The 17,441-nt window shown below is 45.7% G+C and overlaps 1 protein-coding gene across 1 annotated transcript in view; it reads left to right on the top strand.

Moving 5' to 3' along the window:
- nlgn3a (neuroligin 3a) overlaps positions 1–17,441 on the top strand; it is a 252,206-nt gene extending 234,765 nt beyond the window's left edge. The window contains exon 6 of the mRNA XM_052150107.1: positions 15,692–17,441. Coding sequence (XP_052006067.1) covers positions 15,692–16,532 — 841 coding nt within the window. The 3' untranslated portion in view covers positions 16,533–17,441. The remainder of the gene's footprint in view (positions 1–15,691) is intronic.

Here is a 17,441-nt window from a genome sequence, read left to right as displayed (position 1 = left end):
ATTCATGTCCATATCCCAAACGAGACTAGTTACACGCCAAAGTTTAGTACTTAGGAATAGAGGTTTGTTGAAATCCCTAACCCCAGGCATGAATAGTAATAGTAATGCTTTCCTTAGCAAATGCCACTAATTATAAAGAACTGTTCTGTCTCCTCCAATGGACATATTTTGATATGAGAAATCAATGTGGAATGAATCATGATTGCACTTCTAATCTCTGTAACTTCAAAAGACTTTTAGTCAGCAATTCAATATTTCTGGTCATACACAGCAAAGCTCTTTGATAGAATACTCTCAATTTCACATGTTATGCATTCCATCCGCTGACCTCAAGAACAGCATTGAAAGATAAAAACAGTCTAAATGTAACACTGCGTCTTTCAAAAGCAAAGCCTATGTTGACCTTGAAATGTGCTGTGAAAAAATACACAGTGCACTGCGCACTATCTGCTATATATATAAATAATACCTAGGTAAAAAAAACATTACAATTAAAAGTGCATACACTTCCTTGAGTTCAAATCAATTGTGTTCTGGTGAAGATGGAGTTTTCAGTGAAATAAGTGACCCTGGCAAAGAACTCAACAACACTGAAGTGGAAACAGAGGCTTTTATGGTGCCTCATCGGATTTGGTGTCTCTGTGTCCATGATCGTCCAAGCGCTTCAAATTAGAGTATTTAATAAGCAAGGCTGCTCTGACTCTTTTAAACCTTGTCATATTCATTAGATTTTTTTCAGCTTGAGCCAGTGCTCTGTGACTGCTATTTTAAATAAGATATTTGTGTGTGTGTGTGTGTGTGTGTGTGTGTGTGTGTGTGTGTGTGTGTGTGTGTGTGTGTGTGTGTGTGAGCGTGTGTGTGAGCGTGTGTGTGAGCGTGTGTGTGTGTGTGTGTGTGTGTGTGTGTGTGTGTATGCACGTGCGTGCGTCCATTTGTGCATGTAAAAAAGGTTTGTTAGGCGTGTTAGTCTGAAAACTAAACCACTTATGGCATTAAAGCCCAGTACACACATGCAGCAACTTTATTGCTTGATGACGCTAGTCTCTTTATCCAACAGTGGGCGTTTCTACTGCTGTCACATCATTGGTGGACTTCACGTCTCTCCAAATCTTTCGAAAATATGTTCACAGATGAGATGTATTGTCAGTAAAACTACAAATAATTTTCTCGTCCCTAAAATGCACATTCTGCAGGGAAAAGTGTTTAATGTGAACTGAAGCAGTGCTCATTGCATTATCATTAATAAAAGATGAACGATCTATCAATGTACAAATCAAACTCAGCCTGCCGAGAAATTAATTCTCTGGAAGTCGCCAGCTCTCATTGACAATGAATGAGATGAGGTCGCTTTGTCACTAGAAGTTGCTGTGTGTGTTTACGGGGCATAAGAAGTATGTAAGGGTAGATTCCTGGATACAACCTGTTCCAGGGTTTTCAGTATTTTCAATGAAGTACTGTGACAACACTATATGTGCAGTATTGCATGTCACCTTGGTATGAAAATTGATCACACTATGAATTCGACAAAGTTCTGCTGCAGAAATCGGTCTGTGCTTTCCGAAATTCAAATCACTGCCCCAGTGGCCAAAGCTGGAAGTGTTGTTGAATGTATGGGCATGTGTGATTTCCAGTTTACAGGTGAAATGTCAACATGTTTGCTCCAAAACGAGTTGTATTTTAAGTTGTAAATTATGCAATACAGTCAACAGGGATACGTATTTTATGAAGTGCACCCCTTAACCCAAACCCCAACCCTAAACCTAACTGTCAGTGAGGTAAAAATATAATTTTACATCTAAAAATTCAACCCCAGAATCGCGCTCGTTATTGTTTATGTGAATGAGGTTACAGTACTTCCTGGTTCCCATGGGACTATAACCTGTGTCTCTGCAGTTGCTCGTGCAACGCACTATAAATAATGCAAAAGGAAATGGTGTCCACAATTGAAATTATGTAAGAAATGTTCGATAGAGAAGCCATTCATCAGTAATTCGGCTGTATGGGGTTGATTTCAGGGTTTATGAACTTTCAGAAGCAACGTGTCGATTTCCATTTTTACAAACATCGCAAAATTCGCCACCACGATGCTAGAGGTTTTGTGGGTGGTTGCCATGGAGTTGCTATGCTATTGCTAAGGTGTTTTAGCGTGTAGTTATCAGATACCAGGGTGTAGCTACATTATTGCTAGGGTGTTCTAAGTGGTTTCTAGGTGGACGTTGCTTACTAGACCACAAGTCTTTATGATATTCTGGTCTATAAATAACCCTTGGGTCCCTTCTTCGATGTATAGCTATAGTATTTTTTCGCCTGTTTTATCGTAAGCCAGGCAAATATAGTAGGTCCAATCACCTAGAAAAGTAATAGCAAACCTCTCCTAAACAAACCACACAATTTGAGATATCATTCATGTTTGTAGCACAGTCAATGCCAACAAGTTTCTACCAAAGTTTAGTACGTTTAGTCAGAGGTTTAGTACAAACCCCATTAGATGAAGGTCCATGAAGGTAATTTGATTCTAGTCTTAATTTGCAACCAATACACATAGTCTATTTCACAGCTGAATTCAGATTCTTTGATGAAAATTTCCCCTTGGTGTTAGGCAGGTGTTTAGTAAGTCCACACTAGATTCAGAATCTCGATGGCTGTAGAGTTGTTTCCTCTCAGGACCCGATATCTGAATGAGCAGGATTGATAGAGGCTGAAGTACCGCTTCACTGGGCTAACCCAAGTGGCCTGAACCGTCGAAAAACATCCAATCAGTTTAGTGGCCAGTTTAAGTGGAGAGGCTGACAGAATGCTATCAGCTAATTCACTGCCTCCATTTGCTCAAACACACACACTCACACACACACACTACCCAAAATGTGGGTTAGTGGTATGAATGGGACACCAGTTCAGTCGTTGTCAAAGGAGAAAGTATCTAATATTGATTACTGACATTGTGGCATTTCCCTTGGAAAATGTTATTGCTGAGAGGATACTCTTTCATATCTCAGGAGACTTCAAAGGAGTTCTCAGTTGTGGTTAATTACAATATCAACTATCTCAGATATTTCTCTTATACTTTCTTAGGACAAATAAAAATAGACAAACTTGAGACAATTGTTGACATACAGTAAGAATAAAGAGCTGGATAGCATAGCTCAGATAATTCATTCTTGTAAGAATTTGATGAGAAATGTTTGAGTTCAGATGGAAATCTTTTTGATTTGAAATTGTCTTTTGATTGCAGACTTTGGCAAATTGACAAATCTGAGAACAGTTTGAGCAGTGTTTAGATAGCACCACAGTTTTCACACTTTTCTAGGCAATCGACATATAAATGGCTTACTTATGGTTTACTCTGCACATTAAAGTTGACGAGCGCAGTTCAATTTGGTATTTTGATGTATTTCTTGTTGAAACAGGAATTTGGGGTGGGACATGTCGAACGACTCATCCCATTTTTAGCCAGTAGGATTTAGTTTACAGCCAAACACACATAACCCGTTCCACCATGATGCTCATGACAGAGCCGCTTACCGGGAAACTTGAGAAGTCATCTCAATACCAGCCAGCTTTGAGAGCCAAACGATGATCTATCTGACAATATTAATCCATAACCAGCCCACAAAAGCACACACCACATCGTGGTCTTTGCTTACGATGAGGCTGGAGCCTTCATGCAAGTCTTATGCAGATGAATGAGAAACATGTGAGTAAAAGATGATAATATGTCCATGTTTTTAATCAAAATACACTTAGCATAAAGAATAAGAACAGTTACTGAAGTTGTACATCCCGAGAAACCTCCAGCTGCACAAAAAAAAATCCAGCAACTTTCCTCACATCCAGCTCCCACATTGGCTCGTCCCATTCACAAGTGATTATCCCTATGCCCTATTCCCTTTGAAGACAATTGCCCTCCTCTGTGAGAGCTTACGATGGCTGAAAATAATAACGGTCAGTCAGATCGATCCTACAGCATGGATTGTGCTTCCTTTAAAGTGCCCTGCGAAAGCATGATCAGCGCTAGTTAGAACACAGCCAAGCACGCTGAACAGTTGTAGGGGTAGGGTGCGTTCTCAACAAGCTTTTTCGACCCTATGTGACATCATGGATGTTCCTGAGTCTGTTTAGCTGGAAGAGAGTGACTGCAGATTTTAAATGCTTATATATTCTGAAAAAGAGTTTTATCAACATTTAGAAGTACACTAGCATATAGATGACCTTAAAGCTAATAGATATGGACTAAAAGCAGCGAAATGAAATGTGATGTGAAAAAGAGAGTGGAGTGGTGGTGGTGTAGGGTCTAAAGCACTAAACTGTTAATCAGAAGGTTGCTGGTTCGATCCCCACAGCCACCACCATTGTGTCCTTGAGCAAGGCACTTAACTCCAGGTTGCTTCGGGGGGATTGTCCCTGTAACAAGGGCTCTGTAAGTCACTTTGGATAAAAGCATCTGCCAAATGCATAAATGTAAAATGTAAATGTAAAAAAAATCTCTTGGTGTCTATGAGAAACAAGTGAGATTAAAGAGATCACATTTGTCATTTTTCTTTCCTATGGGTAATGCTGTAAATCAAATAAACCAAATGTGCTACTTTGATTCGAGGGGGTAATTCTAAATTATTCATCTTTACTCACAGCGACACGAAAGCAGCATCTTGAGCTAAACCCTCACATGTGAAACGCCTACACGAAATATGTCCTCGCTACAGATCAGCAGTCTTATTCTGTAAACACGTATAAAACATCACTGAACTGACCTCAAATCGGCAGTCTGTGGTATTGCAAACCCACTCACCACATTTCACAAAGCACCGACACGCTGTGTGGTACCAGCCACTTGATTGACCATTATGAGAATGTGTGGCGATATTGAAATCCAAGCATTTCATATTAACCGAGAATGCCCCAGGTACACTGACTGTGGCTCGCATGCCACGCAGGAAGAATTAATATACGCTGCACCACTGCAGGCTCGTTGATGTCCTGTTCGCTGGCATGTTGCAGCGAGGCAGATCAGAATGACCTTACCTCTGCCGCCTGCTGCTTTGAAACTTAATTACTGAGATTCAGCTACAAAGTCATCATGGTCTAGCTGCCAATATTTATTGGGATCATTACCAGCCTAATAAAACCATCTGATATTCAACCTATCTCAATTTGGCCTTTCTGCTCGCAGAAGCAAAGACCTGCAATAAATAAATAAATAAATAAAACCCAAGAAAGACTTGAAAGCATGCTATTTTCTTGTCCTGTTTTTTCTGCCTTCTAAGACGTGGTTGCTGTATTGCTCTGATGGCATAGTGCAGTTTCCTGTAAGAAGGGATCTCTCTTGACTTGACTAGTTGTCATTTAGTGGTCATTTTCATCCAATTTTTTTCCCATTTACTCACCCTCATGTTTTCAACCCTGCAACATCTCGGTGGCCATCCCAAATATCATAGGCCATGTTTGGAACGGAATGTTAGCTTGCTGCGTACTGAATACTTTGTAGTGTATATTGCACGATGCTATTTTTTTTTTAAAGTAGGATGTAAATACTATATGCTATATGCAACAATAAATGTATCAAACATTAGTATACTATATTGTTGTCTCAGTGCAGCATATACTGTATACTACATGCTATTGTAAAGACTAGTATGTAAAACAGTATGTAGTATGCAACAATAAGTTTCATTCTGTAGAATTCTACATTGTTGTCTTTGTGCAGTGTACAGTATACTGTATACTGCCTATTGTTTTTAAAAACATAGCATGTGAAATATTATGCAGTACGCAACAATAGAAGTTTCATACTAAAGTATGCTACACTGTCGTCAGTGTACCGTGTATACCTTATTCTGCATACTATTTTTAAAAGTAATATGTGAAACAGTATGCAGTATGCAACAGGGGTGTAGTTGATGCCATACGCACGTATATGCCATATGCTTACTTATTTCCCAGTGCTGTTTGCGTATAATGATTATAATTCTAAGGATCAATATTTGCATATACCCTCGGTGTATCCACTTGTTTTGCCACTTCAGAAGTCCATAATCTACTGTCATTAGTTTCCCTTTGACGGTATTGGATGCTGTTTTGTGAAACTGGAGATCATTTGTAGTGAGAGAGAGAGAGTGTGTCACCCAGTCACGCTGAAGCAGTATCAGTTAAATGAAATCCAAACGTGATGCCGTTTGTCCCGTATTTTAGCGTCACACACCCAAACTGCTGAGAATGTTTCACAAATCGAGAGAAATGGACCTGAAACACACACACCATTTGTGTGAGTTGTGTGAGATATTGGATATTGCTTTACATGGACGCTACACTTGATAGAGACAGCTGGGGGAAAGATCAGTGACAATCAGTAGATGTCTTCTGTCGTGTTTTAGGTTAGAAGCAATTTTGGTCAAAATGTTAATTGTAACCCAACACTGGGATTTTAAAACACCATTAAATGTACCAGTTCATGACACGCCATTCCATTTTATTGCATGTGTCAGAGCTCATTCTGGTAGAGAGAGAGAAAGAGGTAAGTAAAACTGCATTACTGCAATAATTCAAAATAAAAGTTCAGTAGTACAGGTTTAGGTAAAACACTTAACATGATTTGATAATCATGTTTTTACTGATTGATAAGTAAATTATGATAAACACTATTTACTGTCAAAACAACAACACTAATCCAAGGAGAAATACACTATATTCATGTTATGTCTTTTCTCTCCCTTTCTCTCTTCTTCCTGGTCAAGCGTTTTTGATTTTAAGTTTATTAGGGGACGTTCACACTGAGCACGTTATTGTGTCCATCCACGTTGTTTTTCTATGTAAAGCAGCGTCTTGTGCAGGAACGCTGTAAATATAGGTAATTCCTACAATTCTGTGACATTTTAAGTCCCCATTACAAGTGTGTGTGGTATTCATATAGTTTAATTTCACCCGATTACAATTTTGATAGGGTTGTTTAAAAGAATTACGAATTTTATAATGTTACATACGTCTGTGGGCTTTAAAGTTAAATTGTAAATAAATGAAAGTGGAGGTTTTTCTGTGTGTCCCTTGATTTATTGCCCACCCTGTTATGCCATGATACCATGACCTTTCATTTAAGATATATGTTAAGAAATGACATCACACTCACAGGAGGTGGACATCAGCCATTCTGCAAAATAACTTATAAATTTGAAATTTATAACTCTATTGTTTTATTTATGTTTTCCTTTATTTTGTTATGTTAGTCATATGTGGTCTAGCATAAAATGTTTACTAGGAGTCAGCCAATATATCGCCGAGACTGATAAATCGGCCGATACATTTTCCCATTTGGATAATTTGTTTGTTGAGGGCACCGAAAATTGCCTGTTTGCACATGAAGTGACTGAGACATGTAAGCAACCAGTTACGGTTAATTTTGTTGTTACGTTCCATCATGTTACAACAATAATAGACCGGTGTGCAACACAATCTCATTTAATCTCATCTGTTAAAGTGCTCGCCTGTTTCATTCCTCTCTCTCTCTCTCTCTCTCTCTCTCTCTCTCTCTCTCTCTCTCTCTCTCTCTCTCCTCAACAGTTCTCTGTAACTTTTAACTGGCTTGTCTAATGATAAAAAGGCAAATGTCAATCAAACTAATATCATATATCATCCTATATCTCGTTTAAACAGATGTAATAAACAAACTTCACAAAACTTGAGCAGGTCCAGCATTATGTGGAGCGTTCATTTATTTACTTCTAAAGCACATATTCTATCAGCATCTCCTCAGCATTTTCCTGTCACTTTTAACTTTCTTTTCTAATGATAAAAGGCAAATATTAGTAAAACTTCTATTATATACCATTTGCAAATATGCAGTTCCCCTTCTGTCGCTCTCTCCACGTTGTGTCGGAGAAGCGACACTAGGGGTCTCTCTTGAGCCCGATATTCACCTCTGACCTATTGAAAAGGGCCAATGGGAGTTGGCAGTCAGTATTTGCATACCCCGCCCCCGGACATACGGGTATTTAAGCGGGGCAAATACGGAAGTTTAGTCAGAAAATTTCTTCGGAGCCGATGGTCTGTCTGCAGTTTGCTGCGAGTTACACACCACTCAAACGTTCCTGTTTTCCTCTGACGATCTGCATGCTGTTGGATCTTGACGGCGCACAACAGCGGCTTTCTCCTTCTCATTGCACGGCGTGCACTGTTGCCCCTGAGTGCTTCGACAGCGCAGACACATACACACACACACTGTGTATTAAAAGAGTTTTTACTAAAAGAGTAATTTCCTCTAAAAGAGCAATCACAGCGGCGTTGAACGTCCTTTTAAGGACGCGTCTTTTTCAAGATGCCTTTCCGCCCCTGTGTCGTTCCTGGATGCGGTAGAGTGCTCTCCGCTTCAGACGGCCACAGGCGCTGTCTCGTGTGTTTGGGCCTCGATCACACCCAGGCGGCGTTTGTGGATGGTTCATGTTCTCACTGCGAGAACATGACCATGACCACGTTGCGGTCGCGGCTTGCTTTCAACAGAAAGCAAGCCACCCCAGCTGCACCCCGCATTGCTCCTTCTTCCCACGGGATTGAGGACGGTGCGGTTGTCGCTGGGGGCGATTTGGGGGCGGCAGCGGGTGCAGTTTCGCCGGGTAACCCCCCTCGAACCTCCCGTTCCCCGACACGCTCGCTGGTCTCTGTCCACGCTCGCGGCGATAGCAGCTCACCTCACGGCCTGGCTGTCTATCCTCCCAAGTCTGAAGCAGATGAGCTCGCCGCTGCATCGGAGAGTGCGGTGTCTGATGCCGAGGACTCCCCTGGACTGCCGCCTTCGGACCAGCAGGCCCAGGCTGAGGCCGACGCTCAGATGTCCGACATGCTTACCCGGGCCGCCTTGAGTGTGGGGTTGGATTGGAACCCTCCATCCTCCCCACAGCCTTCTCGGTTGGATGATTGGTTCCTGGGGGCAGCGCGCCGTTCGCGGCCTCGCATCCCCCGGTCCCTTTCTTCCCCGAGGTGCATGATGAGCTGACGTCTATGTGGAGAGTCCTGCTTTCCGCTCGTCTAGGTGCCACCCGCTCCACTCTCTCCACCCTCGACGGCGGAGTGCACCATGGGTACGACACGATTCCCCAGGTCGATAGGGCAGTTGCGCACCATCTATGCCCCGGTAGCCCTACCTCCTGGCGGGGTCGCCCCGTACTCCCATCCAAGCCCTGTAGGACAACATCCTCGCTCAACGCGAAGGCCTACACTACGGCTGGACGTGCTGCCTCCGCCCTGCATGCAATGGCCCTCCTGCAAGTCCACCAGGCCAAAGCTCTCAGAAACATGCACGGGGGTGGACCTGATCCTGATGTGCTGCAGGAACTGCGCTCAGCGACCGACCTCGCCCTGAGAGCGACGAAGGCCACAGCGCAGGCACTCGGACAGACGATGGCCACCCTAGTGGTCCAGGAACGCCATCTTTGGCTCAACCTGGTCGAGATGCGTGAGGCTGACAAGAACTGCTTCCTGGACGCACCTGTCTCCCAGATTGGCCTTTTCGGTGACACCGTCGAGGACTTCGCCCAACAGTTCTCCGCGGTGAAGAAGCAGACGGAGGCCATTTCGCACATCATGCCCCGCCGCAGACCTGCCGCTACGGGCCCTGCCCCGTCTGCCCGCCGAGGGCGTCCCCCTGCGAGGAAACCAGCTCCTGCTCCGCCTCAACCCGGACCCAGCTCTCAGCCCCAGCGTCGAGCGCTCCGCAGGCGCACGCCCCCTGTCTCACGAACCCCCTCCAGGACCCGGAAGGCTCCCAAGAGTTCCTGAGACAGCCGACCCAGAGCCGAAGACGTTAGCTCCGGAGGTGGTAAGACCGCTCCGTCCCCCGGTGGAGGACCGGGAGGAGAATCCTTTGTTTTTTCATTTGCCACACCCCTGACGGGGGCTGTGGTACCCACATTCTCAATAAAAGAGCTATTTCCTTTCCCTCTGGGTCACCTGGCCCGCAAATGCCGTTTTCACGGCAATGTGCTTTCAGATCACAACAGTCCCGGTACACCGGACGCGGCGAACCCGCCTTCCGCCTGCCCACGACTGTCCCCCGGCCGGCCGGTTCAGACGAGTCCAGAGGACGCCAACATCAGACCTCCTCCTCAGTCAAGCACTTACCTTGCGGAGCAAGGTAAGTGCTTTGAGTCTATTCTCAGCACCTCAGCCTCAGGCCGCAACGAAGCCGCCCGATGCTGCAGTACCTGTTCCGCCCCGCTGCGAGGCCCCACCGGGTACATCCAAAATACTCGTCCCTTTGGTGCCCCTAGCGCAGAGCTGGGAAGCGTGGCTTTCGCTTCCCAACGCATCACGCTGGCTGCACCGGACCATTCGACTCGGTTACGCAATTCAGTTTGCCCGGCTCCCGCCCCCCTTCAGGGCGTCCGCTTTTCCGCAGTACACGGCGAGCATGCCAGTTCCCTGCGCACGGAAATCACGACCCTCTTAGCCAAGGGCGCGGTAGAGACCGTCCCTCCAACCGAAATGAGGAAGGGTTTCTACAGCCCTTACTTCATTGTACCCAAGAAAGTCGGCGGCTTACGACCAATCTTGGACTTGCGAGTTTTCAGTCGGGCCTTGTTAAAACTCCCATTCAAAATGCTCACGCAGAGAAATATTCTGGCTGGTGTTCAGCATCTAGATTGGTTCGCAGCGGTAGACCTGAAGGACGCGTACTTCCACGTCTGAATTCTGCCACGACATCGACCCTTCTTACGGTTCGTGTTCGACGGCCAGGCATTTCAGTACAAAGTCCTCCCCTTCGGCCTGTCTCTGTCCCCTCGCGTCTTCACGAAAGTCGCAGAGGCGGCCCTTGCCCCGCTACGAGTAGCCAGCATCCGCATTCTCAACTACCTCGACGACTGGCTCATCCTAGCACACTCTCGAGAGTTACTATGCACACACAGAGACCAGGTGCTCCGGCACCTCAGCCGCTTGGGGCTTCAGGTCAACTGGGAAAAGAGCAAGCTCACTCCGGTTCAGAGCATCTCTTTTCTCGGGTTGGAGTTAGACTCAGTCTCAATGACAGCACGCCTCACGAGCGAGCGTGCTCAGTCGGTGCTGGACTGCCTCGCTTCCTTCAAGCCAGGCACAGTGGTCCCTTTAAAACTTTTCCAGAGGCTCCTGGGGCATATGGCGTCCTCCGCGGCGGTCGCGCCGTTGGGGTTGATGCATATGAGACCACTCCAGCACTGGCTCCAGACTCGAGTCCCGAGACAAGCATGGCACCACGGCACGCATCGGGTAAGGATCACCCCCGCCTGCCTCAAAACACTCCGACCCTGGACAGACCTCTGCTTTCTACGGGCAGGAGTGCCCCTGCAGCAGGTGTCCCGACGCGTTCTGGTCACAACCGACGCCTCCCGGTCCGGGTGGAGTGCCGTGTGCAGCGGCACTCCAGAGAGCAAGAAGTTCAACGCCTTCTTGCTCTCAGGAAGTTCCTCCCGTTAGTTCGGGACAAACATGTCCTCGTGGGATCGGACAAATCGCCAAGGCGGCGTACGCTCCCGCCACATGTCACAACTCGCCCGCCGTCTCCTCCTATGGAGCCAGCAGCGACTCAAGTCGCTGCGTGCCACTCACATCCCCGACAAGCTCAACGTCGTAGCGGACGCACTATCACGACAACGCCTGCCCGGCGGGGAGTGGAGGCTTCACCCCCAGTCGGTCCAGCTGATTTGGGAACGGTTTGGCAAGGCCCAGGTAGACCTGTTCGGAAACCTCCCACTGCCCGCTCTGGTACGCCCTAACAGAGGCCCCCATTCGGGACAGACGCGCTGGCACAAAGCTGGCCCTCGGGGCTGCGCAAGTACGCATTTCCCCCAATGAGCCTTCTTGCACCGGTGCTGTGCAAGGTCAGGGAGGACGAGGAGCAAGTCACGTTGGTGGCCCCCTACTGGCCCACTCGGACTTGGTTCTCGGAACTCAGGCTCCTCGCGACAGCTCCTCCCTGGCGGATTCCCCTGAGAAAGGACCTCCTCTCAGATCAGGATCAGGTAGTGAACCTGCAAGCGCTGCCCCGGGAGGAGGTAGACCCAGCCCTTTCGTTGCTGTGTCCAGTGCGCACCCTGCGCATTTACCTGGACCGCACACAGAGCACCAGACGCTCTGAGCAGCTCTTTATCTGCTTTGGGGGACGGCAGAAAGGGAATGCCGTCTCCAAACAGAGGCTGGGTTGTTGACGCCATCACACTGGCTTATCACATCCAGGCCGTGCCCCTACCCTTGCGGGTCCGAGCTCACTCAACAAGGGGTGTTGCGTCCTCGTGGGCACTGGCCAAGGGCACCTCCCTAGCAGACATCTGTAGAGCCGCGGGTTGGGCAACACCCAACACCTTCGCGAGGTTTTACAACCTCCACGTTGAGTCAGTTGCGTCTCGTGTTTTGTCAGGTCCGAGCCCGTAGAACTCGGTAACACGTAGACCGACCGGCCGGGTGGATCGCTTGCGCTCAGCGCCTTTTCCTGACGTCAAGGTAAAGTAGTGCGCCTTCTTCCCAGGGCGCCCCACTCCGAAGTCGGGCCCCTGGTCGATTCCTCCCCAGCCCTCCGGGTCCAGCGGTTCAGCGGAGGAACTCGCCGACCCAAGCCACTGCGGGTACCCTGATGGCTACCCTGTACTGGTATAGGTGCTCCACAGGTAAGGCCTCCTGCTCGGACTCCCCTGTATGTAATTCCACAGTTCTGTCCCCTTACGAGCGGACCCCGTGTCTCCCGTGAGGCAGTTACAGCTGCCTCGGTCGCCGTGCTGTAGCAACTCCCCCTTTCGAGGCTGGATCTACCACCGCACCATACTTTCCACACGAGCCCTAAGACGGCCATGTGACGTGTCTACCACTTTTCCTCCCCAAGAAAAAGGGCAGGTGTGGTCTCCGCAGGGTCTGGGTAAGACCCCTTCCCTATATGCGTGTAAGGGCCCGGCCGTGATTGCTCTATGCGAGAAACATAGAGAGAAAAGAGGCCCAGCCAGGCTGGCCCGTTCCCATGTTGGCAAACATCGCCTTGTTCCCTCCCAGGGTAACTAGAAGGACTCCGATGTTCTTATGGGGCATTGGGGAAGGGTACGTGCAGCCAGGTACAGACGATGCGCGGCACTGGATGAAATCCCTGCCCGCCTCTGTATCGGGCGGTTCACGTACATGGTTCAGCACATGGCAAGATTGGAATGGGTCCCCTAGTGTCGCTTCTCCGACACAACGTGGAGAGAGCGACAGAAGGGGAACGCTTGGTTACATATGTAACCTCCGTTCCCCGAGGGAGGGAACGACACGTTGTGTCTTTCCTCCGCCATGTCACTGAACCGAGCCACTGTTGTGGCCGGACCATTCCGGCTCCTCAGAAAAATCCTGACTAAACTTCCGTATTTGCCCCGCTTAAATACCCGTATGTCCGGGGGCGGGGTATGCAAATACTGACTGCCAACTCCCATTGGCCCTTTTCAATAGGTCAGAGGTGAATATCGGCGCTCAAGAGAGACCCCTAGTGTCGCTTCTCATACGTAACCAAACGATATACATATATTCACAAACCTCACGAAAATCCAGCTTTTTCTTCCCGTTGAGTGCTCATCGAATATCTTCCTCTGAAGTGTGTATTCTATCAGCCTGAATCAAAACTTCAGGATCAGGATCAAAAGTTCCTCTGATTCACAATTCAGGACTGTCAGTCCGTAACAATCCAAACAGGCGATCCAGGCCGTTTATACTGTCAGGAGAAGATTGCTGCTCATGTTGGATCCGCACAAGCGTGTGAGAGCAACTTCAAAGTACTGCTATCTACCATTTAAAATACAATATATAATTTTTTATCAAAGTTAAAGTTTTGTGTGAAATTGAGTAAATATAATGCTAAATAAGTGATTAGAATTAGAATTTTTTAACAATTTTATGTTTATGTTATTTACTATATGAAATTGTGTGATATATCGGCATTGTATTGGCCTGTCATCCACCCTGCTCTCTGGATATTGGCAACGGCCATTAAAAAAACAATATCGGTCGACCACTAATGTACCACTATGGGAAGATATATGAGAAATTAATATAATAAAAAAAAATTAAATATACTGTTTTTATGTTTTTTAGTAATTTAGCTTGACCAGTATGACTAATACAATCTTTAATATGTCCCTGTAATGATGAAACTGGTAAAAGTATGTTTTATTTTTCAAAAGTTTCAAATCTGTAATGTCACCGAATTGTAGGAATCACCCATTTACGATATGTACAGAGTTCCAGATTCGCTGCTCTCTATACACAGATTACACAGTCTACAGTAACAGTAAAGTACAGTCTATAGTAACAGACTGTCTATAGTAAACAGTAGTAGATCATATTGTTGCCACTGAGCAGGGTATAGTTTATACTGCCTACAAATCAGTCAGTCTAATTATCATCTCAGAAATAAAATGGTAATTGAGCATTTTAATGCAATTTTGTGTAAAATTTTGAGTTGAAAGTCTAATGTGCAAAGAGAGCGAGAGAGAGAGAGAGAGAGAGAGAGAGAGAGAGAGAGAGGTTAAAAATCTTGAGATAGAAGGTGAAGTCAAGCTCATTGCAATGTGGGACACCGTATCCTATGCTGTATGCTCTGTTGTATACTGCACATTTAGGCAAATATACTATATCATCCCAACTAGACAACCTACTACATTTGCCAAATGTGCACTATTTTGCACGAATACACAAAATTCACATACTGTACAAAATATACACACAGTAGACCACAAATAGAAGAATGGTATGGAACCGTGCTATACCAAACACAGCCATAAGTATCACGCCATCCTGTTGTATTTCAGAGCAGATAAACCATCTCTCATACTGACTGGATGATTATCAAGACTTGCACATGGATTCTGTTCAAGTTCTGGTCTGAATCTCTGCTGACTGACCCACTACAATACAACAAGTAGATGTGTAATTATTCATGTGCCATATGTTAATACAGACGATAAATCAATAGTGCCACTGAATGGAAATTGGAGGCCACCTTGCTTTCTCTCTCTCCTGAGAGCTAGCAATGCTTGGAGATCTGGAGGAACAGTGACCCCTGGAGGCAAAACCATATTACTTACATTATAACACAAAAAGGGCTGCATGCCAGAATCTCCCCCTTTAGTGTTTAGATTAATATGGTCCATTTTCTATCAGCACACTCGCTGTTAATGCAATCTGCACTGCTTTCCCAAAGCAATTAACGGAATGGATGCTGTGCTGTTGTTTTATCAAAAACAAGTTGCATCCTGAAGCACATCTAAGCTGTTGATTTATTCATTTCTATTGCATTTTAAAAGCCTCAGGCACATCTCTTTTTTTCTACACAGGATGAGCCAGGGATTCGTGAAGCCCAGCAGACAGAGTTGCTTAGAGATATGAGCAACGTAATGTCAGACAGGAGAGAAATGGAAAATTATTATTTGGAGGAAGCACCTAGTTTCTTTATACATAAGTAAAATAAGGGTTTAATGTGACGATTGGTTGGTTGATTGTTGCAAACTCCGATAAAGTGTATTTCTGCACACTTTGACTGATCAAGAATGGCATGATGCTATTTTTATTTATTTTAAGATTAAAAAATAGTTGAAAAATGCCATTCACACAATACAATTGCTTGAATACACTTATGAATACACAGTGTTGTTCTCTAGCAACCACACCATAAACTTGCATTTCTCAGTTTCATGTACTAATATGTCTTCTATTTGTTTTGCAGAGATCCTAACAAGCCAGTGCCTCAAGATACCAAGTTCATCCACACTAAGGCCAATCGTTTCGAAGAGGTGGCCTGGTCCAAATACAATCCAACAGACCAGCTATACCTGCATATTGGCCTGAAGCCACGTGTCCGCGATCACTACCGCGCCACTAAAGTGGCGTTCTGGAAGCACTTGGTTCCTCATCTGTACAACCTACATGATATGTTCCACTATACGTCCACCACCACCAAAGTGCCACCACACGAGACGACTCAGAATTCCCTGTCCACCAAACGCCCCTGGCCGTTCAACACCAAGCGCCCCCCAATGTCTCCGGCCTACAACAGTGAGAGTGGAAAGGAACAATGGAATGGAGAAGAGGAACCAGGCCCTTTAGTGGTGGACAACCCGCGGGATTACTCTACCGAGCTGAGCGTGACTATCGCAGTCGGGGCTTCACTACTCTTTCTCAATGTTCTGGCATTTGCAGCTTTGTACTACCGTAAGGACAAACGTCGGCAGGAGCAGCACCCACAACCTAGTCCACCGCGAACCACCACAACTAATGACATGAACCGGCATGCCCCCGAGGAGGAGATCATGTCCTTGCAGGTCAACCGGACGCACCACGAGTGTGACGCTGGGCCACCTGGTGACCCCTTAAGGCTAACTTCACTTCCTGACTACGCGTTGACGCTACGCCGCTCACCTGACGATATCCCACTCATGACTCCAAATACCATAACTATGATCCCCAACTCGCTGGTTGGCATGCCAAATCTACATCCGTACAACACCTTCACAGCTGGCTTCAACTCCACTGGCCTGCCACATTCCCACTCCACTACGCGTGTATAGCTTTACGAAGATCCAGAAATTGGGAGGGAAGGGGAGGGAGAGGTTTAGGTTCTATGGAAACGTCACTGCGAGATGAGGGGGATCGGGATGATGACAGAAACAAAACGATTTGAATAGACTTTTGCAACAAGGAGCGACAAGTTTTTTCCAGATGTCAAGTTGTGCGAACCTGCCAAAACAGAACTGCTCTCTTTCCTTTGAAAAGGGACGAGTATTTCAAGCAGTATTTTTTCTAATCATCATTTTAAAAGAGAAACATGCCTTTTTAAGCTGATATCATGCAAATGGGGCGATCACTTTTTTCTTGAATAAATAATGGGGGGAAAATCAAAGTAAAGTGCATTTTATTTCCCATCACAGTCTTTTGTGGGAAACAAGTTTCAAAACAGTGGCCTCTAAGGTGCTGGATCTGCGTAATATTGTTTGCTTTGCTTTTTGATTTCTTTTCAATGCCTTATAAAGAGCTTGTTTTTTCTCTCTCTCTCTCTTAATTTGACAAACTTTCCCTGAGATGAGTTTGTGTGGAACGTTGTGATCTGACTTGAGTGGTTGGAACTGCAGGAAATATTGGACAAACATGGAACACGGTGGATTAAAACAGCAACAGCAACGCATTTTCCAGATGCATAACCTCACGTGTGGTGTTTTAACATTTTTTTCTTGGTTCCAATAAAAATGGACAAGACTGGAGACTTTTAAAGTTACTCCATTTGTTTTTGTTTAAAGATAAGTGCATCTTTTACAACGAAATTATCTATCAGTGTCGGATCTCCATGAAATGCACACTTACACAAAACGCTCAGAGCTCATATTTCTGTGTGCGAGTGAGATTTTGAGTATGAATGGGAGTGTTTGAGCTGTGTGTGTGTGTTTGATTGCATTTTTCATGTTTTTAGTTAAATATTTGTG

Source organism: Xyrauchen texanus, chromosome 19, assembly GCF_025860055.1.
Source record: "Xyrauchen texanus isolate HMW12.3.18 chromosome 19, RBS_HiC_50CHRs, whole genome shotgun sequence".
NCBI classification, from domain to species: Eukaryota; Metazoa; Chordata; class Actinopteri; order Cypriniformes; family Catostomidae; genus Xyrauchen; species Xyrauchen texanus.
Note: the sequence above shows the minus strand (reverse complement) of the source record. Positions and strands in the feature narration are given on the sequence as shown.